At 35.1% G+C, this 22,790-nt stretch overlaps 1 protein-coding gene across 45 annotated transcripts in view; it reads left to right on the plus strand.

Annotated features, from left to right (window-relative positions):
* Positions 1-14,804, plus strand: part of PTPRD (protein tyrosine phosphatase receptor type D) — a 2,063,955-nt gene extending 2,049,151 nt beyond the window's left edge. For all 45 annotated transcript variants that reach the window (XM_074330405.1, XM_074330404.1, XM_074330420.1 and 42 more), the window contains 6 exons: positions 211-389; positions 1,047-1,173; positions 2,380-2,505; positions 5,509-5,663; positions 8,548-8,683; positions 10,972-14,804. In XM_074330405.1, coding sequence (XP_074186506.1) covers positions 211-389; positions 1,047-1,173; positions 2,380-2,505; positions 5,509-5,663; positions 8,548-8,683; positions 10,972-11,040 — 792 coding nt within the window. In that variant the 3' untranslated portion in view covers positions 11,041-14,804. The remainder of the gene's footprint in view (positions 1-210; positions 390-1,046; positions 1,174-2,379; positions 2,506-5,508; positions 5,664-8,547; positions 8,684-10,971) is intronic.
* Positions 14,805-22,790: the final 7,986 nt, after the last annotated feature.

Genomic DNA, 22,790 nt, shown 5'->3' on the forward strand with positions numbered 1-22,790 from the left:
GAAAGATCATTCTCTCAGAACATAAGATTTAAAAATTCAATAGACTATATGGAATCTACTAGGTAGTAGTGAAAAGCAATGCAGTGTGAAGAGTCATTTGCTTTCAAGTATACAAAAGCTTTATATCTAAAGAGGAAATTGTGGGTACATTGCATTCAAACCACAGGCTAAAGTTATCTTTGTTGGATTTTTCCTTTTTCTATTCAACAGCGTCTAGCCAGCTCTAAGGCTCACACCTCAAGATTCATCAGTGCCAATCTTCCATGTAATAAATTCAAAAATCGCCTTGTTAATATTATGCCATATGAATCCACAAGGGTATGCCTGCAGCCCATCCGAGGAGTAGAAGGATCTGATTACATCAATGCCAGTTTTATTGATGGATACAGGTATATACTCTTGCTCCCCTGACAGTCCAAAGCTTTGACATTTACATGTGCCCTAGTTTCATAGCCAGAATGAATTTTATCTCAATTCAAAGCATTTTCTTTCTGCATAGGTCAGCATTCAGTCCCTTGGTATTTGTTTTTTTGTTTTTTTGTTTTGTTTTTTTGTGTTTGTTTTGTGTTTGTTTTTTTATTATTTTGCATAAGAGTAAGAAGAAGCAGTCATGGATTTTTTAATTTCCCCTTCTGCACTCGTCTTTCAGAAGCCATTTGGAAATGGAAGGAGTTAATAAAGAAGCTGCTTTGCACCATATTTCAAAAATGTAATAGTTTGTGTAAGAAGCCACACAACTAAGTGTTTCTTAAGCGATTTGTATGACACATGAAATTGAGCTATTATTGTTACACTAAAATTTAAATAATAGAGATAAAGCCATTCATCATAATATTAACAAAGCAATTTATTTTGCTAAGTCCCCATCCCCAAAATGTATTACATGTTCTTATTTGATTACACAATCTTAACAGGGATTTACTGCAATGACATTGATATGTTTTCATTTTTTATTACTGGGTTTGATGTTTACATAGCAAGTGTGAATGTTTGCATGTTCTCTGATTACTTTAACACATTACTTTTATTATCATTCTGTAATTCAGACAACAGAAAGCCTACATCGCTACCCAGGGGCCCTTGGCAGAGACCACCGAAGATTTCTGGCGGATGCTCTGGGAACACAATTCCACCATCGTCGTGATGCTCACCAAGCTGCGAGAGATGGGCAGAGTGAGTGTCTCCTCATAAGACATCCACTTCATGGAGAAATGAGGATTTCATTTTAATGACTCAAGTGCCACTATCATTTCTTTGAAATTCAGAGTACTCCAGAAACATTCTGGGCCATTCATTACTCTGGGTTGATTTTTAACTTACACAGCCACATCAAGTTCTTTCATTTGTGTGTTTTGAAGAAAGATCTAGTACTTCAGTGAAACACAATCAAAGAGACAAATAAGTAAGCAGATGCCCCTGTTTGAATTATGTCCTGACTCTCAGTATATTCTTATTTCCTTCCTCTCTGGGTAAGCTGGAGTTTCATGGGCAATTGTGCCATCGTTTCTCTGTATGAGGGAACTTGACTTTCTTTCAACCTTCAGGCAGATTCTTATTTGCCTACCTTCCACCCCCACTGAATAAGGTGCTGGAAAGTTACATTACTTTTCTAAGGTCATCTCAGATCTACTTAAAAAAAAAGTTTATTCTGAAAAATAAATAAATAGTATTAGGGACTCAAAAGGACTTAACACTTAAATTCAATAAATGTGAGCATTTTGCCATATTTACTTGAGATATTTTCTCTCTTTTTTCTTTGTATAAATTAAATTGTAGAGATGCATCTACAATCCAACTTTTAGGGCCCACAGAGAAAGGAAAAAAAAAAAAAAAGACTGGTAAAGTAATTTGACTATTCTGTCAAATTGATTGCAAGACTAAGCCAAATCATTAAAACTGCCTGGGCTCCAGTTTCCTCAACTGACAGATTGGACCAGATCTGGAGATTGGACCAGATCAGTTCAGAGGTTCCTTTCTGCACTCACACTTAATGGTTCTCTTCATTCCAAACCACAATGGCACAAGTCTAAGGGGATGCAATGCGTGATTGAAATGGTCAGCGTTATGTCCAAGGACTGATGCAATTATTTAGATAACGTGTAGCTATGAAGATGCTTACCCTATCGACGTATTAAATTCAAAGGATGTGTGTGAGCACTATGCCAAGTACTGGGCTTGATACCATGGGCAAGTATTGACCCACATGATTTTCTTATCCCCAGGAAACTTATAGTTTCAAAGAGAAAATGAGTCACATGCAACTGGAATGGCCCTGAATTTTGAAATGTTATTAATGAAAGAAAGAAATGATATAGATAGATGACAGACAAACCATATTTACACTTTGTCTAGTTTGACATGAATCTTCTCTCCTTTCAGGAGAAATGTCACCAATACTGGCCAGCAGAACGATCTGCGAGATACCAGTACTTTGTTGTAGATCCCATGGCTGAGTACAACATGCCACAGTATATCCTAAGAGAATTCAAGGTCACAGATGCCAGGGTAAGTTGGCACACCCTTATGCTCTTAACCATTAGCTGAAAAGTAGTTTAAAATGCATCTCTGGGAAAAACATTTGCCAGTGACCATGTTTCCAAAGCGAAAAAAATCATCCATCCTGGAAGCCTTTTTTTTTTTTTCTTTTTTTTTTTTTTTTTTTAATATAAGAGTAACTTTTCCTCTGTTTGGCAAGTGTTCTACATAAACCCAGGCTTGGCTTCCTTTCAAATGTAACATCTGGCAGCCCAACTTTGGGGATGCACTTGGTGAGTGTGTGTGCTGGGAAGCGTTTAGTGATTGGTTGGCTGTGCTTACATTCACCTTTTCAGCTCGTTCTCTTTGGAACTTTTTTGACTTATTCATTACTTGAGGCTGTAAATATGTTGTTGTTTTGCAAAGCCCTTTAGGTCATGTGGGCTTGGAGGTTAATTTGGTATGATTTTAAAACTGCACAGCAAATGGCATTTTTTCAAAGACTCTGACAAGCTTTGCACATTCTAATTTGATTGCTGGCATGGCTTATTCCTCCGTGTACTAATGTGTCTGTCCATAAGAGCTGTGCACCCACGACCCTTGTTGGCTAATTTTCATTCTGTATTTCTTATCTAGATTGCTGAGTCCAAGGTTCAGCTCTGATGTAAGATGTTCTATGCATAAACTTTAATATCCTTGCCTTGAGCCACCTTCAAACCATGATTATAAACACATCTTAGGAAAGAAGGGATCAGCCCAAAACCCTGCTTTGTTTTTAGAACTGTCACAGTGGGTGGGTTGAGTAAAACTCCAGTGTAAATCTATTTACTTGATCCATTGTTTTTTCTGGAAAGCACTTTGTCAACCAATACTCCTGTTTAGAGATTGTGTGCGAATCCCCAAAGCCAGGCCCTGGCTGTTGACCTAAAGTGAAAGAGAAATTGGTTAGCGGGCTGGCTGGCTCAGGTGACAGACCTGCTAATGCCACAAAATCTGAAGCCTTAATTACTCTGCAACTGACACTACTCAAGGCAACAGTTAAGTTCTGAGGTCTCGATTTTAGAGTCGCCCAAGTAAGCATGCTTTGGTGACCTACCCCATTGTTAAAAAAAAAAAAAAAATGTCATGCCCTTTCAGAACTTTAAGCAAGATATGTGAGTGAAAATATCAAGTGCACTCCAAGCCAACTCAACAACCATTTCTGATGATAAGGAGTAGGAGGCAGGTTCTGCAAATGGCAGAGACACCTTTGTTACTACTCCTCACTTACTCAAATTAAATCTGATCACAATATGCCAAACACTGAAGCAAGAAATTGTTCAAATGTGTTTTTTGTTTGTTTGTTTTGTTGTTTTGTTTTGTAAAGGCTCCCTGTGATCATTTCCTAGCTTCTGTAACATTTGCATTTTGTGCTCCTACTGTGTTTCTAATCTCAACTTCCCAGTTTAGAAAGCAAACTGGTACTTGAGAATATGGTATTGTTAAATAGGTAACCTGCAGATGGAGATAGAGTCGGGTGATCTCGCCTCCAAATAGGAAGAGTTTATGCACGTGCTGTTAAAAGCAACTGTGGTCAGAAATGAAATCCCCAGGACATTTCAGAGGACAAATCTGCATTACTTAGCCTCTGGCTTCCCTTCCTGTGCTTTTCAAATCTTTTCCAGAAACAGAGGGAAGTAAATTGTGCTTCCATGGTAACTAAGTTAGTCATGAGGCCAACCACTTATTTCCATATTCATCAGATTTCTCACAAAGTTGCTGTGATCTTCCTGTTTTATCTCTATCCTGAAATGATGCCAGTCAGGAATGTGCCTTGTTCTTACGGAAAACACCAGTTTGGTTGGTATGTGCCCATCTGGAGTTAAGCCACCCCCTCTTCTCAGTAGGACTGTATGAGAAAGACTGAGTCTCCATCTACGTACCAAGACTCTTGGGGACATGTGTACCTTTGTCCAAAGGAACTTTAATGGGGGAAGAGGAGATACAAAAATGGAAACGAGGAACAAGTTGAAGCCATAACCAGGAGCAGGGCCTTTTCAAAGTCCCTCTAAGCTTGTAATTTGAATTCTCTCTCTCTTGTCGATTCTAGGGGAAAAGGTAATGGGCATAACTGTTATTCCTGCTTCTGTAAACAGAGGGTTCCTTCTGCTTTTGTTATGCTGTAAAATTTGAGAAGGAATAAGAAACACCTTCGTATCTGCTTTTCAAACCATTTGAACTTCAAGAATCAGGGCAATTTTGCCTAATCCCTGTACAAAAGAAAGACTCCTCTGGCATCTCGCTTGTGTTCTTTCTGACTTTTGGTTTGTCTGTATTAAAACCCCCGTGGATGCCTTAATTCCTATGCTCAGCCAGGAAGAGCCCTTTTTCAGAATAGAGTGTTTATTTGCTAATAAACTCTTCAATCTAGCTGAGGGATGCCTCACTTCCTATTCTACAGCCTAATCAGTCACATGGCCCAGTCTGCAAACCGTATGCCTCTGAGACGTGACCATCCAGGTTAACAGCAGCTACCTAATTTGTGTCAGATCTTTTCAGTGTCACTGTTTGTCATTTGACAATGATAGAAATAAGCAAACACAGCAGATGTGAAGTTATCGTGTCAAAAGTCAAATCTCTGATCTGGATGACATGCTTAGAAGTTCTTTTCAATATTAAGAAGTTATTGGATTCTGAAATTTTTGAAATAGAGTATATATGTTCCACCTTGATTTTCAAGGTAAACTTTGGGTCTCAGAAGCATTTACTTATAGGGAAGCTAGGTTGTTCTTTACTATGTGACATTGTAACTGCGCATTGTGAGAGTAAACAGGTTGGCAATGTAAATATATGTGAATGTAGACAGTGTTCATAGTGGATAAAACACAAATGTAACTAAGTTTCTAGTTAAATATGTTACTAACTTTTTCTCCCTGCCCCCCTTTTTTTTTTCATTTTGGAAAAAAATGTAATGCTTCCTACTGTGGTCTGTATACTGGCTGAATCCTCCTGGCGTCATTCTTTGTGGCTGGGCATGTGGCTTTCTCCCTAAAGGATGGTCAGTCCCGAACAGTGAGGCAGTTTCAGTTCACTGACTGGCCAGAGCAAGGAGTGCCAAAGTCTGGAGAAGGATTTATTGACTTCATCGGCCAAGTCCATAAAACAAAAGAGCAGTTTGGCCAAGATGGACCCATTTCAGTCCATTGCAGGTGAGTTAAGAATCAGGAATGATGAGTTTCCATTTGTGATTAATGTGGTGATAACTTTAAAAATATATATCATTATGTACTCATTGTCAGTACAAGTTTCTAGTAGTGAATCTACATAATTGAAATTTTATTCTCAGAAATGTACTGTAAAACCTAAAGCAAGGCCTCATTTCTCTTTCTTTCCATAAAATGAAAATAACCAGAGAAAGATTTTTATCTCCAAAGTTTACCTCTTATAACAAAGAACCAAACTTTGTTTTTCCTTACCTATTTTACTTTAACAGGAATTGTTAGTATATCCCCTAGTGAAAATTCATTCAGTTAATTCTTTCTTACTTGTTTTGCTTAGCATAACATTGTTAACTATCTTTCTGTATCATTCTACTGTTTTTCTGCTTAGGAAAACCATAAATAGTTATCAAGCCTTAATGACTAATTATTGTCAGTCAATAAGTGATTAGAATGGTACCTCAGTTAAAAATTGCAATTTGTTTGAAAATTACGGCTATATTGGAAAACAAAGCACCTTCAAGTTAATTATTTTCAATAATTTCCACCACACTTTATAATTCAAGTCATTGAAGTTAATAGAAATAGAAACTAAATGGTTCAGAAAGGACACTCACCGAAAATTTAGTGCTTTTTGGAATTTGCTATTCCAAAACTTTCCAGCAAAGGGAATTTACCTGTTTTTATTTAAACTAACATATTTTAGAATTCTAGCAACTTTTGAAGTCTCAATTTCTAGTCTCCTTATGGTCAAAATCTTGAAAAAATTTATTTAAAAATTGATTTTGCTTCCAAAAAAAAAAAAAGAAAACCCACCCACGCTACAGTTCTTAGTGACATGGAAGACAGGGTCTCAAAATCAGAGAAACATTAGCCTTGGGTTTCAAGATATTTGAGTTCTAGTTTCACTTCTAGCATCACGCAGCTCTGTGGCACTAGGGAAATTACTCTGGTTCTCAATTTCCTCAGCTGTTCCCTGAGATCCTTTCTAGCACACCATGTTTCCCAGGGATTGCATGGTACATGAGAAACAGACCTTATTTATACACATTTGCTTTGTAATCCAAATCCTTTGCTTGCAACAATCAAAGAATATATAGGAAATGACACATGGACTCAAATGTTCAAAGTGGTCTGAATTACCTGGATGTTCCCCTTAATTGTCCACGTAATTTGCCCAAATGCTAATTCAAACTTTTCCAGTATAAAAAAAAAAGAATGTATTTCATACATGTTTTAACTTTAGGCATTCCCATAAGTATTTGAGTGTATGTGTGTATGTGTGACTTCCTATTGCTTTCATCATCACAAAATAATTTCAATACTCCTACAGTATAAATACTATGACATGTTATTCATTATATATCTTAAATACTTCCCATTATTTTCTCTGGGAATATCCTAAAATACCACTTATTTTATTTACAACTTAGTAAACTAACATGATAAAGTCAATAATTCAGAAGTTACAAGGCCAATGTCTGTTATTTTCTTGAAAGTACCTAGTAGAAAGCCAGAAATCCTCTGTTTTTGTTGCATTTGAGCAAGCAAACCAATGTAAGGTAGACTCTAGAGAGCCTGGATCATTGAACAAAAAAGATCATAAATCACAGTCTCTCAGGATGAAGAGAGACTTTCAGGGTTGAAAGACACCTTCAAGGTCATCTATTCCATCTTAACAGAGAGCCCTGAGTGTTCCTGGACAACAACCTCAGCCGTTTTGCAAAGATTGCCCATGGATTTTAAGTCTCAGTTAACATTTCTGTTTGGGCTTTTTAGAAAACCCAGTTTATAAAGGGACACACTATTTATATATGCCTGTCAGCTACATCCTCAAGTAAATGAATCCATCCATTTTCTACAGCCTGTACCCAAGCGTTACACAGGCCGTTTAATTAGTATCCAAAAATGTAGGAATTTTTCAGATTATTCACTGCTCTCATTACCTAAACCTCCAGATGCTTTCCTACTTCTTAAGAGCACAAAAGCTATGAATTAATTTTCTTCTCTTGCTGCACTGAAGATTCTGGAATTACCTTAAAACAATTACCTTAAAACAAAGGAAACAGAAAGAAACTCCAAACCTTGCTAATATAGTGAAAAGACTCTCGGTGTTTTAACTCCTGAACATCCAAAAATAGTAGCTATAGCTCAATGGCTCTTAACCGTTTCTTTTTTTTCTTTTAGATTAGAGACCCTTTTAGAACCTGTTTAAAGTTAGGTTTCAAGAAACAGAAAAAATACATAATTTACACAATCCATACATGTAATATATTCGTAGACCCTTCTTGAAGACTGAATAAGAATTCCATATCAAAAAACCCGTTATAGAATCTTTCTCATATCAAAAATAATATCTAAATTTGAATAGTATGTATACCTTATTTATTTGTATGTCAAGATGATGGAACATCCTGCACAGATTTTAAGTGACTACAAGAAGTACATAATACACTGGAAAACGAAGATGCTCAGTTTATCTCACCTTATCTCAATTATTTCATACTTTAAAAATGTGAAGCAGACAAGCTCTACAATTTCAGGATCTGCGCGAAGAATATAAACCTATATTTTAATTAACCTTCCTTTTATCCATTTGTTTTACAATATTTATGTTTCCTGGGTCTTTCCAAAATGGGATATGATCTCAGGTTAAAAGTTATTTCATAAGACTGATTCGTAATTACTGCACATTCTTCTCAATGTTACCACACCACATTATCCCACGAGTAGTCATTTTTCATACCTGAATATCGCTGTGGAAGAACCTGATGTAACATGAAAGCTTATGGATGTATGTCCACTTCCAAGCAAATGTAGCCAAGACTATGAGCGTCTCATCCAGTAACGTTGCCTTGTTTCGTTTTTATGACAGTGCGGGCGTTGGAAGAACTGGAGTCTTCATAACACTAAGCATTGTTTTGGAAAGAATGAGATATGAAGGAGTTGTAGATATCTTCCAGACTGTCAAAATGTTAAGAACACAACGACCAGCCATGGTACAGACAGAGGTGAGAAAAATCTCCGTGAGTTAGTTTGTTACATCTCAAGAGCCAAATAATAGATTTTATTAGCCAGGACCTCTTAGAGACCAGAGACTCTCAACACCAGCAGCAAAATACAGGAAAATATTGGAAAAGCATCAAATTGTTTAACATTTTTGAACCTCTTTTACCCCCTCTTTAAATGGGAGTGACAGTGGCAATGTCTTAGAGTTGTTTTGGGAGTTATGTGAGATTATATATTAGGTTGAACGATGTTAAATTATCCCTGTTTAACTGCTGTTGGCCTATAAAAATGGCAGTTTTATATAATTCATATACATATTACTATGATATGTATTTTATATATATATATATATATATATATATATATATATATATATATATGTGTGTGTTGAGCCCATTTTAGTTCTCAATTTTTTTTCGGTATGCACAGATGTTAGATAGCCACTGTTCTATATTTCATTTCTTAATAATGGTCATTTTAAATGTTTGGACCCTGGATAAGCCCTAGAGAAATCAGCCCTCCATTTTTTTTCATTTCTTTTTTTTACAAAGCAACATAATAGTTAGACATTTACACCCCTCACAAAGTGATAACCCCTCTCCCCCAAGCTACTACCCCTCTGACATCTTATAAACCTATTACAATACCACTGACTATCTTCCTTATGCTATACTCTACTTCCCGTGACTACCGTGTTTCCCTGAAAATAAGACCTAACCGAAAAATAAGCTCTAGCATGATTTTTCAGGATGACATCCCCTGAAATAAGCCCTAATGTATCTTTTGGAGCAAAATTTAATATAAGACCTGGTGTTACTTTCAGGGAAAGTATATAGTAAAGACTATATATATATACATATATACATATATATATATGTAAAAATCATATATTTGCTTATAGTTGACATACAATATTATTCTACTTCAGCTTCAGTTATACAGCACATTAGCCCCCCATTTTCTATTCCAATGTTTAATATGGAAATTCTCATATTTCTCAGAGTAATATGAGTTCATGATTTAGCCAGTCTGACGTATTGACTATTCATTTCTAAGGATAATATGAGTGATAGATTGTGTTTCTGTTTTTCAAAAAGCCCCCAAATTCTATAATTTATATGTGTTCCTAAATTTATCACTCACAATATCTTTCAAACTTTGATTTCAAAATAGTGTAAGCATTTGGCTTGCGATACTCAAAACATTATGTCAACTTGACAAACTTAATGGATATTGGGGGTGACAGAGGCAAATTGGATGTTTAAAAAGGCTTAACATTTAGCCAAGCAACTTACTGTGACAAGATGGGAAAACAAACTCCATTTATTTTGCGTTACTATTTTTATTATAGAAAAATGTACATTTAAGCAAAATAGAAACTATCTACTTTCAGACCCATTGGCTACTGAAAATAAGTTTCTTTTGTGAGGAAAATCCTACTTTTTCTCATCCCTTCTCATCTGTAAATTATAATTTTTCCATCTCTCCAGCAATGCCCCCACTTATTCCAATATGACGTTGTTCTTCCCTCTTTGAAAAAGGACACATTTCACACCACTTTGTTTTAGAGTGGGCCTTTTTAAAACAGACAACTAGCAATCATACTGAATTAGGCCACATGGCACAGGTATTTTTTTATGTGGCAGACGGTCTTGTGTTGCCATTTTCAGGGGTTGAAAATCTTAAAATTCCAGCGTCCTGTGTAAATGGCTTTGTGTGCCTAATGTTCGTCACCAGATACCTTTTGGCTGCTTCCCTTACTTACATAAGAACATCAGAAATGATGTTGGGTAATTCTGACTGTAGGCAGCAAGGTCTGCTGTCTAACAAGATTATGTTTTAATTTAAATATCGTTGGCAGTAGCCCAGGAGATAAATGGATCTAGAGATTCCTCAGGACAGTGTGTATCTGCATCAGTTCTTAAATACACAAACTGAGAATTAGTTATCACAAATAAACAGAAAGTTGTAAAATATGGTGGTAATTATTTGATATGACTTGGAGAATGGCTCACAGTTGTCTGGAAGATAATGCTGACGTGAGCTGTCACTACTTGGAATTAGGAGGCTATTTTAGTCAAATTGATTGGGGAAGTTAATAAACACCCCATGTGGCTGATTGTTCTTTGCTCGCTAAAACCGATTGGTCATTGGATTGAACTGATTGACAAAAGTAGTGATTTTGTCCCTATTGAGATGCAACTTTGTTTCTAATATTGATTTTTATCTTTCTGTTAAAATGTGCTCATGGCCCCTTCTCCTCTTTCTCGTCATGCTTTGCCTCCTCCAGGATCAGTATCAATTCTGCTATCGAGCCGCACTTGAGTACCTGGGCAGCTTTGATCACTATGCAACGTAGAAACCCCTGACCCATTTTGGATTTTTACTACAGGCCCTTCAGTATCCATGGAGTCTCTTCTGAGCCATACAGGGCACTTGAGAAGTCCTTCTTAACTTCTAGGTAACAACCACTTAGTGGGACTATTACACACGAGACAAACTAAAAACAAACTCTTTTGGGTGGACCAAGAATTCACAGTTTAATAATCTAATCTCAAAAATAATAAAGAGAATTCTGACTGATGAGGTATCCGAAGGATTTTATTTACAGATACCTAAAAGATTCAAAATAAAGGGAAGAAGAAATCACAGCAAAGAACCACCATCTTGTTCAGGATTGCTAGGTACGAGGAGAAATTGCTGTAGCGCTGCAATTCAGTGCAAGATGTTTGCTGGTGTGGCTTCTCATGGTAAAAGGAACTCTGCTTTGACATTACCCCTTCCCACCATATTGCTCATAATAACATTTTAGGGGGAAAAGGGGGGAACATTTAAAAAAAGAAAGTCTTTGATTTAATTTTTTAGTATTGTAAAGATACTGCTGACCTGTGCTTCATTTTTAACTGTGTAAACTTTTTTTTAACAAAATGTATCATTCGATAAAGTGAATTTTAAAGAGGTTACATAACTCTTCATTTTTTTATTTCCAAATTGTAGGTTTTTTTAAGCTGTAGAACTGTTATCTGTAATAATCTTACTGTAGAAATATCAAATAATTTGGAAATTTGCACATTTTTGTGCAATACTCTTAATCTACAGTATTGGTCTCATCAGATATTAATTTTTACACTTCTGTTTGGTTTTGGTTGGTAAGAAAGTACCCATTTTTTTTTCAAATAATCAAAGAGAACTTTGTTTTGTTTTTGGAATCAACAGGGAGGCGCAAAGTATAAAGTTGCTGCTAACATATATACATATATATCCATATATTATAGGGGTGTCTATGTATATACAGACAGTGTGTTCACACAAAATGATAGATATAGCTATCATTCAGTTCTTCCATGATTTAGGATTTTTAAGGTAGAAAAGCTATTATAAACATCTTTTTCACTTTCTTATTTTATGACATTGGTATTTCTTAATATCACAAAAAAATTAATTTTTAAGGGAAATGAGGAATGCACATCAGTGATTGTCAAACCTCACCCCCTAATTTCCTACCCAATCTCCCCCTCACCCATCTAATCATATTCACAAATACAATTTTGTTAGCCAGGCTTCCAACAAAGTTCAATATTTCTAACACTCTAGTGCAATAAAAAATTATTAAATATCTAAGAGGTGTGCATGTGGGAAAGGTCAGTGCATATCCCTTTAGGAGGGGAGAATGTTGTACTATATCAAGTTGTTTAAAAAACAGTGTATTCAATCGTATATTGTCTATAGTATGTGCTATGAAATTTGCATTTATGATATGTAACAGGGGCAAAGCCAAACTCATGTTACTCTGTTCAGTCAGAACATTTTGTGGCATACAGCATTCCTGGGAAGTGCTGTACTTTGTTTTCTTTTGGTTTTAGTTTTGCATTTAGAGTGCCTTATAATTGATGCCTATTTTACTAGCATTTCTTTTTAGCTTTTGGTTCGTATTTCCATTAGTTGTTCGTATATGTTACTCTTCCTATTAAAGCATTATCTGTTTACCACATGTACGAAAACTCTTTGAATAATATGCATTCCTAGTTTTCAGCCAAGTCGGGGATGTTAGTGATTGTACCAGCCCAAAGCACTTGGATAATCAGGGCCCTTCTTCCTTTTGTAATTGTCAACATCAGGAAAAGCTGCTTGTTTTATTTATAATCCCTTCCAAATCCATTCTGGAACATTCAGTAACTGCAACAAACTTATTTTAGTAGCAAACATCATTGACAACTTTGGAATATATTTGCTATTCCATTAGGATTTTCTAAAAGGTGATATTTAGAAAATGGGTATATATATATATATATATATATATATATATATATATATATATATATATATACGTATATATGTATATATATACGTATATATATATATACGTTTATATATATACATATATAAATCTCCCCCAAATTTTTCAACATAATTAGTACAGGAAGCCATGGATGATGGCATGAGTTTGCCATAGCTTACAGGATTTTAAAGAACCCTCAAAATATCCAAGGAACTCTTAAAGAGTTTTGGTATAGGTATAATATTTTGATTTAATTTTAGCTCCATTGATGTTCTGGCATAAAAGGATTTTTGTTTTCTACATTTTCCCATCACTAACAGAATGAAATCCAAGAGACCAAACACTTGCAAGTATCATATATGAGCACTTTTGTAAAAAAGAAAAAAAAAGAATAAAAAAAGAATAAAAATTTAAAAAAAAAAAAGAAAAATATGTATAATACTTTAAAAAAAAAAAAGTATCTAGAAGGCTACCTCAGAATGAGAGACTCTCTAACCTACATCAGAACCAGAGAAGAATGTGCACTGTGTGGGTCTGTTGTTGTTTTCTTTTGGAGCTTTATCCAAGTGCCAGATTACTCAGTGCTGTAATTTTCATTTAATGAAACAAAGGGGGTCATTAGACGGACCTTGCATAATGCAGACATGCCATGTAGAATCTGACGGTGTATTACACATCAGAACCATTGTCCAATGAGCAGTTTCTCTCCCTGAGACAAAAATTGCCCGTTTGGCAAAGGGAAAGAGGAGAATAATCACAAGAAGAAAATGAATGGGATGCATACCATAGACGAACATGGAGGAGACTATTGCAGGTATCTTGTTGTTCAGGAGCTGTTCCAAGAACTAACTCCCTACTGTCATTGATGTGCATTCCACTCTGTGCTTTCTATACAAACCATTCTAGTTTTATTTTCCCAGGTAAACATCTTTATCTACCATTACCATTAACTCTCAATTTTCCAATTATTTTCATCATCATAACCAGTACGGTGCTATTATTTACCTATGTATGTGTAGTTATGTATAATTTTGTAATTAGTTACAATGGTAAAAAAAAAAAATCAAAATATATAAAAAGTGATTTGTACAGAACTTTATTTTAGCTCTTTTTTAAAAATGATTTGCATGGTTAGACAACGGCGAGGACAGCCAGGGGAGGGAAGGGCCTCTAGGGAACTTTGCACTTTCTATACCTTTGTACTATGCACTGCCCTATTGATTCTACACCCAATAATGTTATTACTTGAACCCATCTGTAAGAAACTGCTTCAGAATTTCATTTGTGTGTGTGTAAATAACACAACGTAGAAACAGGAAGGGAAAAAAATCCTGCAGTAATGTACAGATTTTTTTTTTCTTTCCTGTTTATTTTTTGGTTTAGCTTTGTTTTAGTCTTTCCTTTTTATTTTTAATAATCTTTTCTTTCTTTCTTTTTTTATTTTTAATTTTGGGGTTTTGGTTGTCTTTGGGTTAATGGGTGCCCTGATACTCCAGCAGAGATCAGAAGGCTACAGATCCATCCTATCCATCCGTTACGTGGCTTTGCCATCCAAGCTTGGAGTGTCTACAAAGATAATAACAGTTGTGTTCTTTGCTCTCGTTTTGGATGCATAGACTGAAAAATTAAAAAAAAAATAATAACTTGTAAAATGGCTTGTTAAAAAATACAATTACCTCTAATTAGTAGTACGCGTAAATGTTTTACAGAATGAAAGGCGTGCTTTTTATTTTCTTACTTCGTTACATTGGTGGCGAAAGAAGTCTGTATGAAAATCAGTTATTTGCTGACACAAGTTCCATTTGTTACAAATGAATTCTAATAAAAATGTCAGTGTTATGCAACCCTGTCTTTTGCTTTTGGTTTTGAACTGACTATATATGTTCCCCCTTCTTCTGGTTATCTGCTTAGTAGCTTCGTACTAATAGTAATTCTACTCACTAAGGGGCTGCTATCTACCGGTGCCTGCCTCAAGGTAAGTACTTTTCACTGGTAAGCAACCTGCGGCTCAGGGAAATAGTTTTCCCAAGTTCTCACAGCCAAAAAAAGAGGACGTGGTGTAATTCAATTTAGAAATCATTGGCAGCCTTTAATTCTGTCAAAGATGACTACTACACAAATTTATTTCAGGATATTATACGTAAGTATTATCATCTCAAAAAAACTGACAACTTTCATGCATGTAAAAATAACACCAAAGCGTTAATATTTTTAAACTCTTTGGGAACATGACTAAGAAAATATTTGGCTTGAATTATTCAGTCAATATTATGGAGTGCCCATAATGAGTTAGAACTGTTCTAAGCATTGGGGATGCAGCTGCGAAAAAATGAGATATCTATGCTGCTTGCATGGAAACAGTCTAGGAAGAGAGGCTGGCATTAAATAAACAACAATTAAAATTACACTGATAAGTACTGTGAAGGAAAGTAGAGGACCCATGAAGTTATGACTTTTAATTGTGAGTGAAAGTGTGACTTGGCTTACACAAAAAGAAAAGTGTTTATTGGCTCATATATTAAAAGACTAGGAATAGGCTTGTACTAAAAGAATAGGAATACCCAATTTTCAGGTGCAACTAGATTTGGGGCTCATGTGATATCATCAGCAGTTGGATTCTCTATCTCTCCCAGCCTGGTTTCTACTTTCTTAGTGTAAGAATTAAGCAAACTTTGTGTTGTCTCAAAGCCTTGGGATCTTAACCCCACAAACCAGGCAAGTGGAAGGGTTTATTTATTCAACAGCACAAACAGACGCCGTAGAATAGAACGGATTTTTCTTGGCCCTCACTGACCTGACTTGGGATAAGTGATCATCTCAGGAGCACTAGTATGGATTGAAGAGAATGTGCTCAAAGAGCAATAAATATGGTAGGACGAACAACTGGCTGCAAATCAACCCAGTGAGTTAAGGTAAGGCAAAGCACAGGTATGTATGGAAGTGTTATGACTACTTATTGCCATAGAAATGATGAGAGAATGAAACAATCCCATTATCCAAACATTATTTTGGAAAACCTGACATTGAATAGACAGACTCCTTTCCCCCATCCCGTTTTTCCTCTACACCTAAATGGCATTTAATTTTGCAGATTTAATCACCCCCATTGGTTGTATAGGCATACAATTCTTAACCAGAAAATTCTTAATCAGAAAAACAGGGCAAGTCATTCAAGGTAAATCATAATTGATATTTTGATGACTATGAGCCATTATTTTAAACAGACATCTGGTTGGAATGTCAAAGATGACAAAATATGAGCTAATTTCACCAATATACACACATGCAGATATTATTAGTAACTTGTTAATAATTAGTTTAGGGCTCTTTTACTTATTTCATGATTAAACTTTGTAAGTTAAGAGAATTTCAATATAGATGATGTATTATGAATTGTACACCTGAAACCTATATAACTTTACTAACAATTGTCAACCAATAAACTTTAATTAAAAATATATGTATAAAATTATAAATCTGAAAATATTTAACTATGATTTTTAAAAGGGTTTTTGCAAATATTAAGGAAATATAGTAAGTAAAGATTTATAAAATCTGAAATTATAGATTTTATCATTTGTAATAGTAAAATAAAAGTGGAAACACCCTAAATGTCCAATAGAAAATGATTAAAGATAGATATACACACATATATATGGTATATATGCGAAATTTCATACACATACCATAACCCCATGTGTAATAATACATTACTATTTAGCCATAAATAGTTAAGTAGTTTTTTTGGGGGAAAATGATGACATTAAAAATGATTATAGTAAGTTTTTACAGGGAGGTATAAAATTGTGAATACATAAAAGCAACAAATTAAATTACTGGAAATTAGTGCATCAATTACTAAATGATAGCTGTGGGATATTATCTTACACTTTCTACAATGTTGAAAAATTTTACATTAAGTAATTTTAAATAGCAAACAAGGAGTACTTTGAGAAGATGGAATAGTTTTTAAAAATCACATTTTGAAATACAAGAATGGAGAGAGCAACAGAACCTAGGACAGATGGGACAAATAGAAAGCAAATATTATGGTAGATTAAAATAAAAGAGTAATTGCATTAAATGTAAATGGAGTAGATCCAACTGAAAGATGTAAATTGTCAGTCATGCTAAAAGAATGGCAGGAAATATCCCATGCAAACATAGCCAAAAGAAAGCTGTGCTGAGTTCTGTTACATTACCAAATAATAACAGACTCAATTCTCAATGAAAAAAGTTCCAAAGCATCAGGAAGATTTAATCTGTTTGTATGCACTTCATAACATGGCCTCAAAATATAGACAGCAAAGGAGGCAGGTCCAAAATGGTGGCATAGGAGAATGCTGTGAGCTCCCCACCTCCCAGGAACACACCAAATGTACACCTACATTTAAAGCAATTCCTCTTGAGAAACAACTGAGGGTGGATTGAACAGCTTCTACACAACAAAAGAGAGAGCACATAGAAAAGGTCGAGGAACAGTGCGTGCTCTCTAGGACTGGAGGAGCTGCAAGCACCATTGTTTATGGTCCTACTCCACCTGGATACTGCATGCAGAGGCTCTACCCAGGTGCTCTGGCCAATGACCTACAAGGCTGCTGGAGCACTTTCCCCACCCAGAGTCAACTCCAGCACATACAGCCAAATCAACAGAGTGCTGCTTCACACGCATGCATACCGGGCCACCCTAACTCCCCATCACATCCCCCACCTTGCTCCAGGAGGACCAACAGGATGCTGTGGCATGGGTACACTGGACTTCTCTGCCTGGACCCTATTCTGGCTGCTGACAGTGGACAAACAGAATATACGTGCGCACCAGCCCCAAACAGAATATACGTGCGCACCAGCCCCAAACAGAATATACGTTCCTGGCCCCAAACCCAGCCAGGCGGTACCTCAGGCACCGCACGCACCCAACTTACCTGCCAAAACCAACCAGCACAAAGTCTACACAGAGATCCACACCAAGACATAGTGTAATTAAAATGGGAAAAGTCAAAGATAAAGACAGAATCTTGAAGGCAGCACAGGAAAACAAATCTCAAAGAAGGGAAACCTCATAAAATCAGTTGACTTCTAAGCAGAAATGTTACAGACCAAAAGGGAGTCTCAGGACATACTTGAAGCGCTGAAAGGAACCTACAACCTAGAATACTGCACCCACCAAGGTTATCGTTCAGTACAAAGAAGTAAATGTAAAAATCAGAGCAGTAATAAATGAAATAGAGACTGAAAAATAAACAAACAAAAAGATCAATGAAACTAAGAGCTGGTCCTTTGAAAGAATGAACAAAATTGAAAAACCTTTAGTAAGACCCATCAGAGAGAGAGAGAGAGAGAGAGAGAGAGAGAGAGCCCAAATCAGAAAAGGGAGAGATTACAACCAACACCAAAGAAATATAAAGGATCATTAAAGAATACTATGAACAATTTTATGCCCAAAAATTGGACTACATAGAAGAAATTAATAAATTTATACAACATACAACCATCGAAGGCTGAACAAGGAAGAAACAGAAAATCTGAACAGACTGATTACCAGCAATGAAATTGAAGCAGAAATCAAAACTCTCCCAGCCAACCAAATCCAGGAAAACTCAGCTTCACAGATGAGTTTTACCAAACATTTAAAGAAAAATTACTACATATCCTCCTTAAACTTAAGAAAAAAGAAAAATGAGCAGGAATAAACACTTCTAAACTCATTCTATGAGATCACCATTACCCTAATACTAAAACCAGACAAAGACACCACAAAAAAAGAAAAAGGGAAAAAAAAAAAAAAAAAAACCAACAACATCCCTGATAAATATAGATATAAAAATCCTCAAAGAAATATTAGGAAACCCAATTCAACAATACATTAGATCAAGTGGGATTTATCCCAGGGATGCAAGGATGCTTCAACATCACAAAATGTAATACACCACTTAAACAAAATGAAATATAAAAACCGTATGTTCACACCTCAATAAATACAGAAAAAGCATTTGACAAAATTCAACGATTTATGATTAAAAAAACAGTTCTCAACAAAGTGGGTATGGGAGGAACATACCTCGATATAATAAAGGCCACATATGACAAACTCAGAGCTAACAGCATCCTCAATGATGAAAAGCTGGATGCTTTAAGATCAGGAACAAGACAAGGATGCCTACTATCACCATTTAATATAGTATTGAAAGACCTAGCCACAGGACTCAGACAAGAAAATATATTTAAAAAGACATCCAAATCGGAAAGGAAGAAATAAAACTTTCACTATTTGCAGATGACATGATACTATATACAGAGGATGCAACAACAAAAAAATATGTGCACACAAGGAAGGAAAACTATATTAAAATTGTAATACTCAATATATAACCATAACAAAAGATAAACACGATTCACGTTTGACTTTTGCAATTACAAGAGGTGCTCAAAATGGTTGCCATCAGCATCCAGACACTTCTTATTACTGCGAACTACTGCTTGAGCAACATTTACCAAAGTGTCCACTTGTATACATTTTTTTAGCACCCCTGGTATATAAAACCCTAATGACTCCACAAAACAGCTATTAGAATTAATAGATGAATTAAATAAAGTTGCAGGATGCAAAGTCAATATACAGATGTCCAGTGCATTTCTATATACTAATAATGAATGTTCAGAAGGCGTAATTAAGAAAATAATCTCATTTACAATTGCACCAAAAGAAGTAAAATACCTAGGAATAAATTTAACCAAGGAGGTAAAGACTTGTACTGAGAAAACTATAAGACATTAAGGAAAGAACTTGAAGAGGACAGAAACACACACACACACACACACACACAAAGGAGAAGATGAAGTATATACATGTTATTCAATGGGAAGGATCAATATTATTACAATGTTCATATTACCTAAGTCAATGTACAGATTTGATACAATCCCTAACAAACAATCAGTGGCATTCTTCTCATAACTAGCACAAATAATCCCAAAGTTTATATGGAACCATGAAAGACTTTGAATAGCCAAATCAACGTTGAGAAAGAAGAACAAAGTTGGAGTATTCATTCTCCCTGATTTCACACTATACGATAAAGCTATAATAGTCAAAATAGTATGGTACTCACACAAAAATGGACATATCGATCAAGGGAGTGGAACAGAAAGCCAAAATAATAATAATAATAATAAACTCTCACTTATATGGTTGATTAGTCTCCAATAAAGGAGGCGAGAATAACAATGGAGAAATGACAATCTCTTCAATAAGTGGTGTTGGGAAAACGGGACCAATATTTACACCATATACAAAAACAGTCAAAATGGATTAAAGACTTAAATGTAAGACCTAAAACCATAAAACTACTAAAGCAAAAGAAAGTCAGTAAACTTTTTGACATAGATTTTAGCGGTAGCTTTTTGGATATGTCTCTTTGGGCAATGGCAATAAAAGTAAAAATAAACAAATGGGACTATATCAAACTAAAAAGCTTTGAATAGCCAAATCAACGTTGAGATTTGCACAACAATGGAATCTATCAATAAAACGAAGAGACAACCTACTGAATGGCTAAAGATATTGCAAATTAGGTATACAACAAGGGTTTAATGACCAAAATCATTAAAGAACTCAGAAAACTCAACATCAACAAAAACAAATAATCAGATTTTAAAATGGGGAAAAGACATGAATAGACATTTCTCTGAAGAAGACATACAGATGGCCAACAGATATATGACAATATGCTCAATATCATAATTGCCAGGGAAATGAAAGTCAAAACTACAACAGGATGCCAACTCATACCTATATAATAGTTATTATCAAAATATCAACACATAACAAGTGTTGGCAAGAAACACTAATGCACTGTTGGTGGGATTGTAAATTGGTGCAACCCTATTGAAAACAGTATGTAGATTTCTTTAAAAATTAAACACAGAACTACTATATGACCTAACTACCATATGACCTAGCAATTCCGATTCTGGGCATTTGTCTGAAGAAAATGAAAGCACAAATTTGAAAAAATATATGCAGCCCTGTGTTCATTGCAGCATTATTTACAATAACCAAGGTATGGAAGCAACCTGTTCCCATCTATGGACGATGGATAAAGATGTGAAATAAAGAATGAAATCTTGCCATTTGAGACAACATGGATGGACTTAGAGGGTATTATGCCTAGTAATATCAGTTACAGGAATAAATATTTTATGATTTTACTTATATATAGAATCTAAAAAAACAAATAAATACACAAAACAGAAACAGACCCATAGAAACAGAAAACAAACTGATGTTGGTCAGAGTGGAGGGGGTGAGAGGTGAGTGAAAAACACGAAGGGGAATAAGAGGTACAAACTTCCATTTATAAAATAAATGAGCCACAGAGATGGAATGTACAGCATAGGGAATATAGTCAATAATACTGTAATAACATTGCAGAGTGACAGATGGTTATTAGACTTAGTGTGGTGATTACATCATAATGTATATAAAGGTTGAATTACTATGTTGTACATCTGAAACTAATAAAATATTGCATGCTATCTACACTTTAATAAAAAATTAAAATATAGACAGAAAAATGGATAGAACTAAAAGGAGTTACATATTCACAATCATAATGGGAGGTTTTTTAAATATGTCTCAGTAATTGATAAAATTTGGTCTGTTTGGAAACAGACCAAAATATTCAGTAAGTATATAAAATATATAAATAACCTGATTAACAACAATTATCTAAGTGACTTATGTAGACCACTGCTCAACAACTTAAGAATACACTCCATAACTTAAGATTATACATTGTTTTCCAGAGCATGGAACACTTACCAAAATCAACTAGGGATTGGACCACAAAAGAAGTATCCACAAATTTCAAAAGTTTAATTATATAGAGTATGTTCTCTGACCACATTACATTCCAACTTGAAGTCAATAACAAAAATATTTATAAAATCCCTATATGCATGCATGATAATTAAGATATACAACTCTATCCCCCTCACCCCTTACCCTCTGGTAACCACTGAACTGTTGTCTATGTCTAAGAGTTTTTGTTTCTTTCTTTGTTTGTCTTGTTCCTTTGTTGCTTTCAGTTTTATATAGATGATGTATTACAGAATTGTACACTTGAAATATAAGTAATTTTACTATCATTGTCACTCCAATAAATTTTAAATAAAAAAAGAAGAAAGAAAGAAAAGAAATACCATTCTAAATAGCTAATACATCAAAGAAGAAATCACAAATGGAAGTAAAACATGTAAAATTATAAAATACTGAGTAAAGGTAAACTGGGATTTAGAGAAATTTATAGCCTTAAATGTATATGTTAGAAAGGAAGAAAGGATGAAACCAATGATCTTGGTTTTTGGAAATTATAAAAATAGTTAATTCCATCCCAGGTATACAGAAGGAAGGAAATTATAAAGATAAGAGAAAAATGTGAAATATACAATAGAGAGTATCTATCAACAAATACTAAAGTTTAAAAATTTAAAGTTTAAAATATTAAGGCTGATTCTTTGAAAGGCAATGAAATTAATAAAGCCTAAAAAAATAATTAAAACAAGAGGACAAGCACACATCATGGAGGAGTGAGAAGACCTCTTTGTATCTCCCCTTAAGTTTACAATAAGTCAGATATCGCTAATTCAAGAAAGGTTCCTCTGCTGAACACAAACATGCCTGAGAGATTCAGACATCAGTGCATCTAAAGGGGGGACTATTGAAATGCATGGGGGAGGCAAGATGAGGGAACAGACAGAGATGGTGACTGCAGACAAAGTTCTATGACCACGCCAACCCCTGCTAGCCCAGTGGCAGTGCAGGAATT

This window comes from Rhinolophus sinicus, linkage group LG04 (assembly GCF_036562045.2).
Source record: "Rhinolophus sinicus isolate RSC01 linkage group LG04, ASM3656204v1, whole genome shotgun sequence".
NCBI lineage: Eukaryota > Metazoa > Chordata > Mammalia > Chiroptera > Rhinolophidae > Rhinolophus > Rhinolophus sinicus.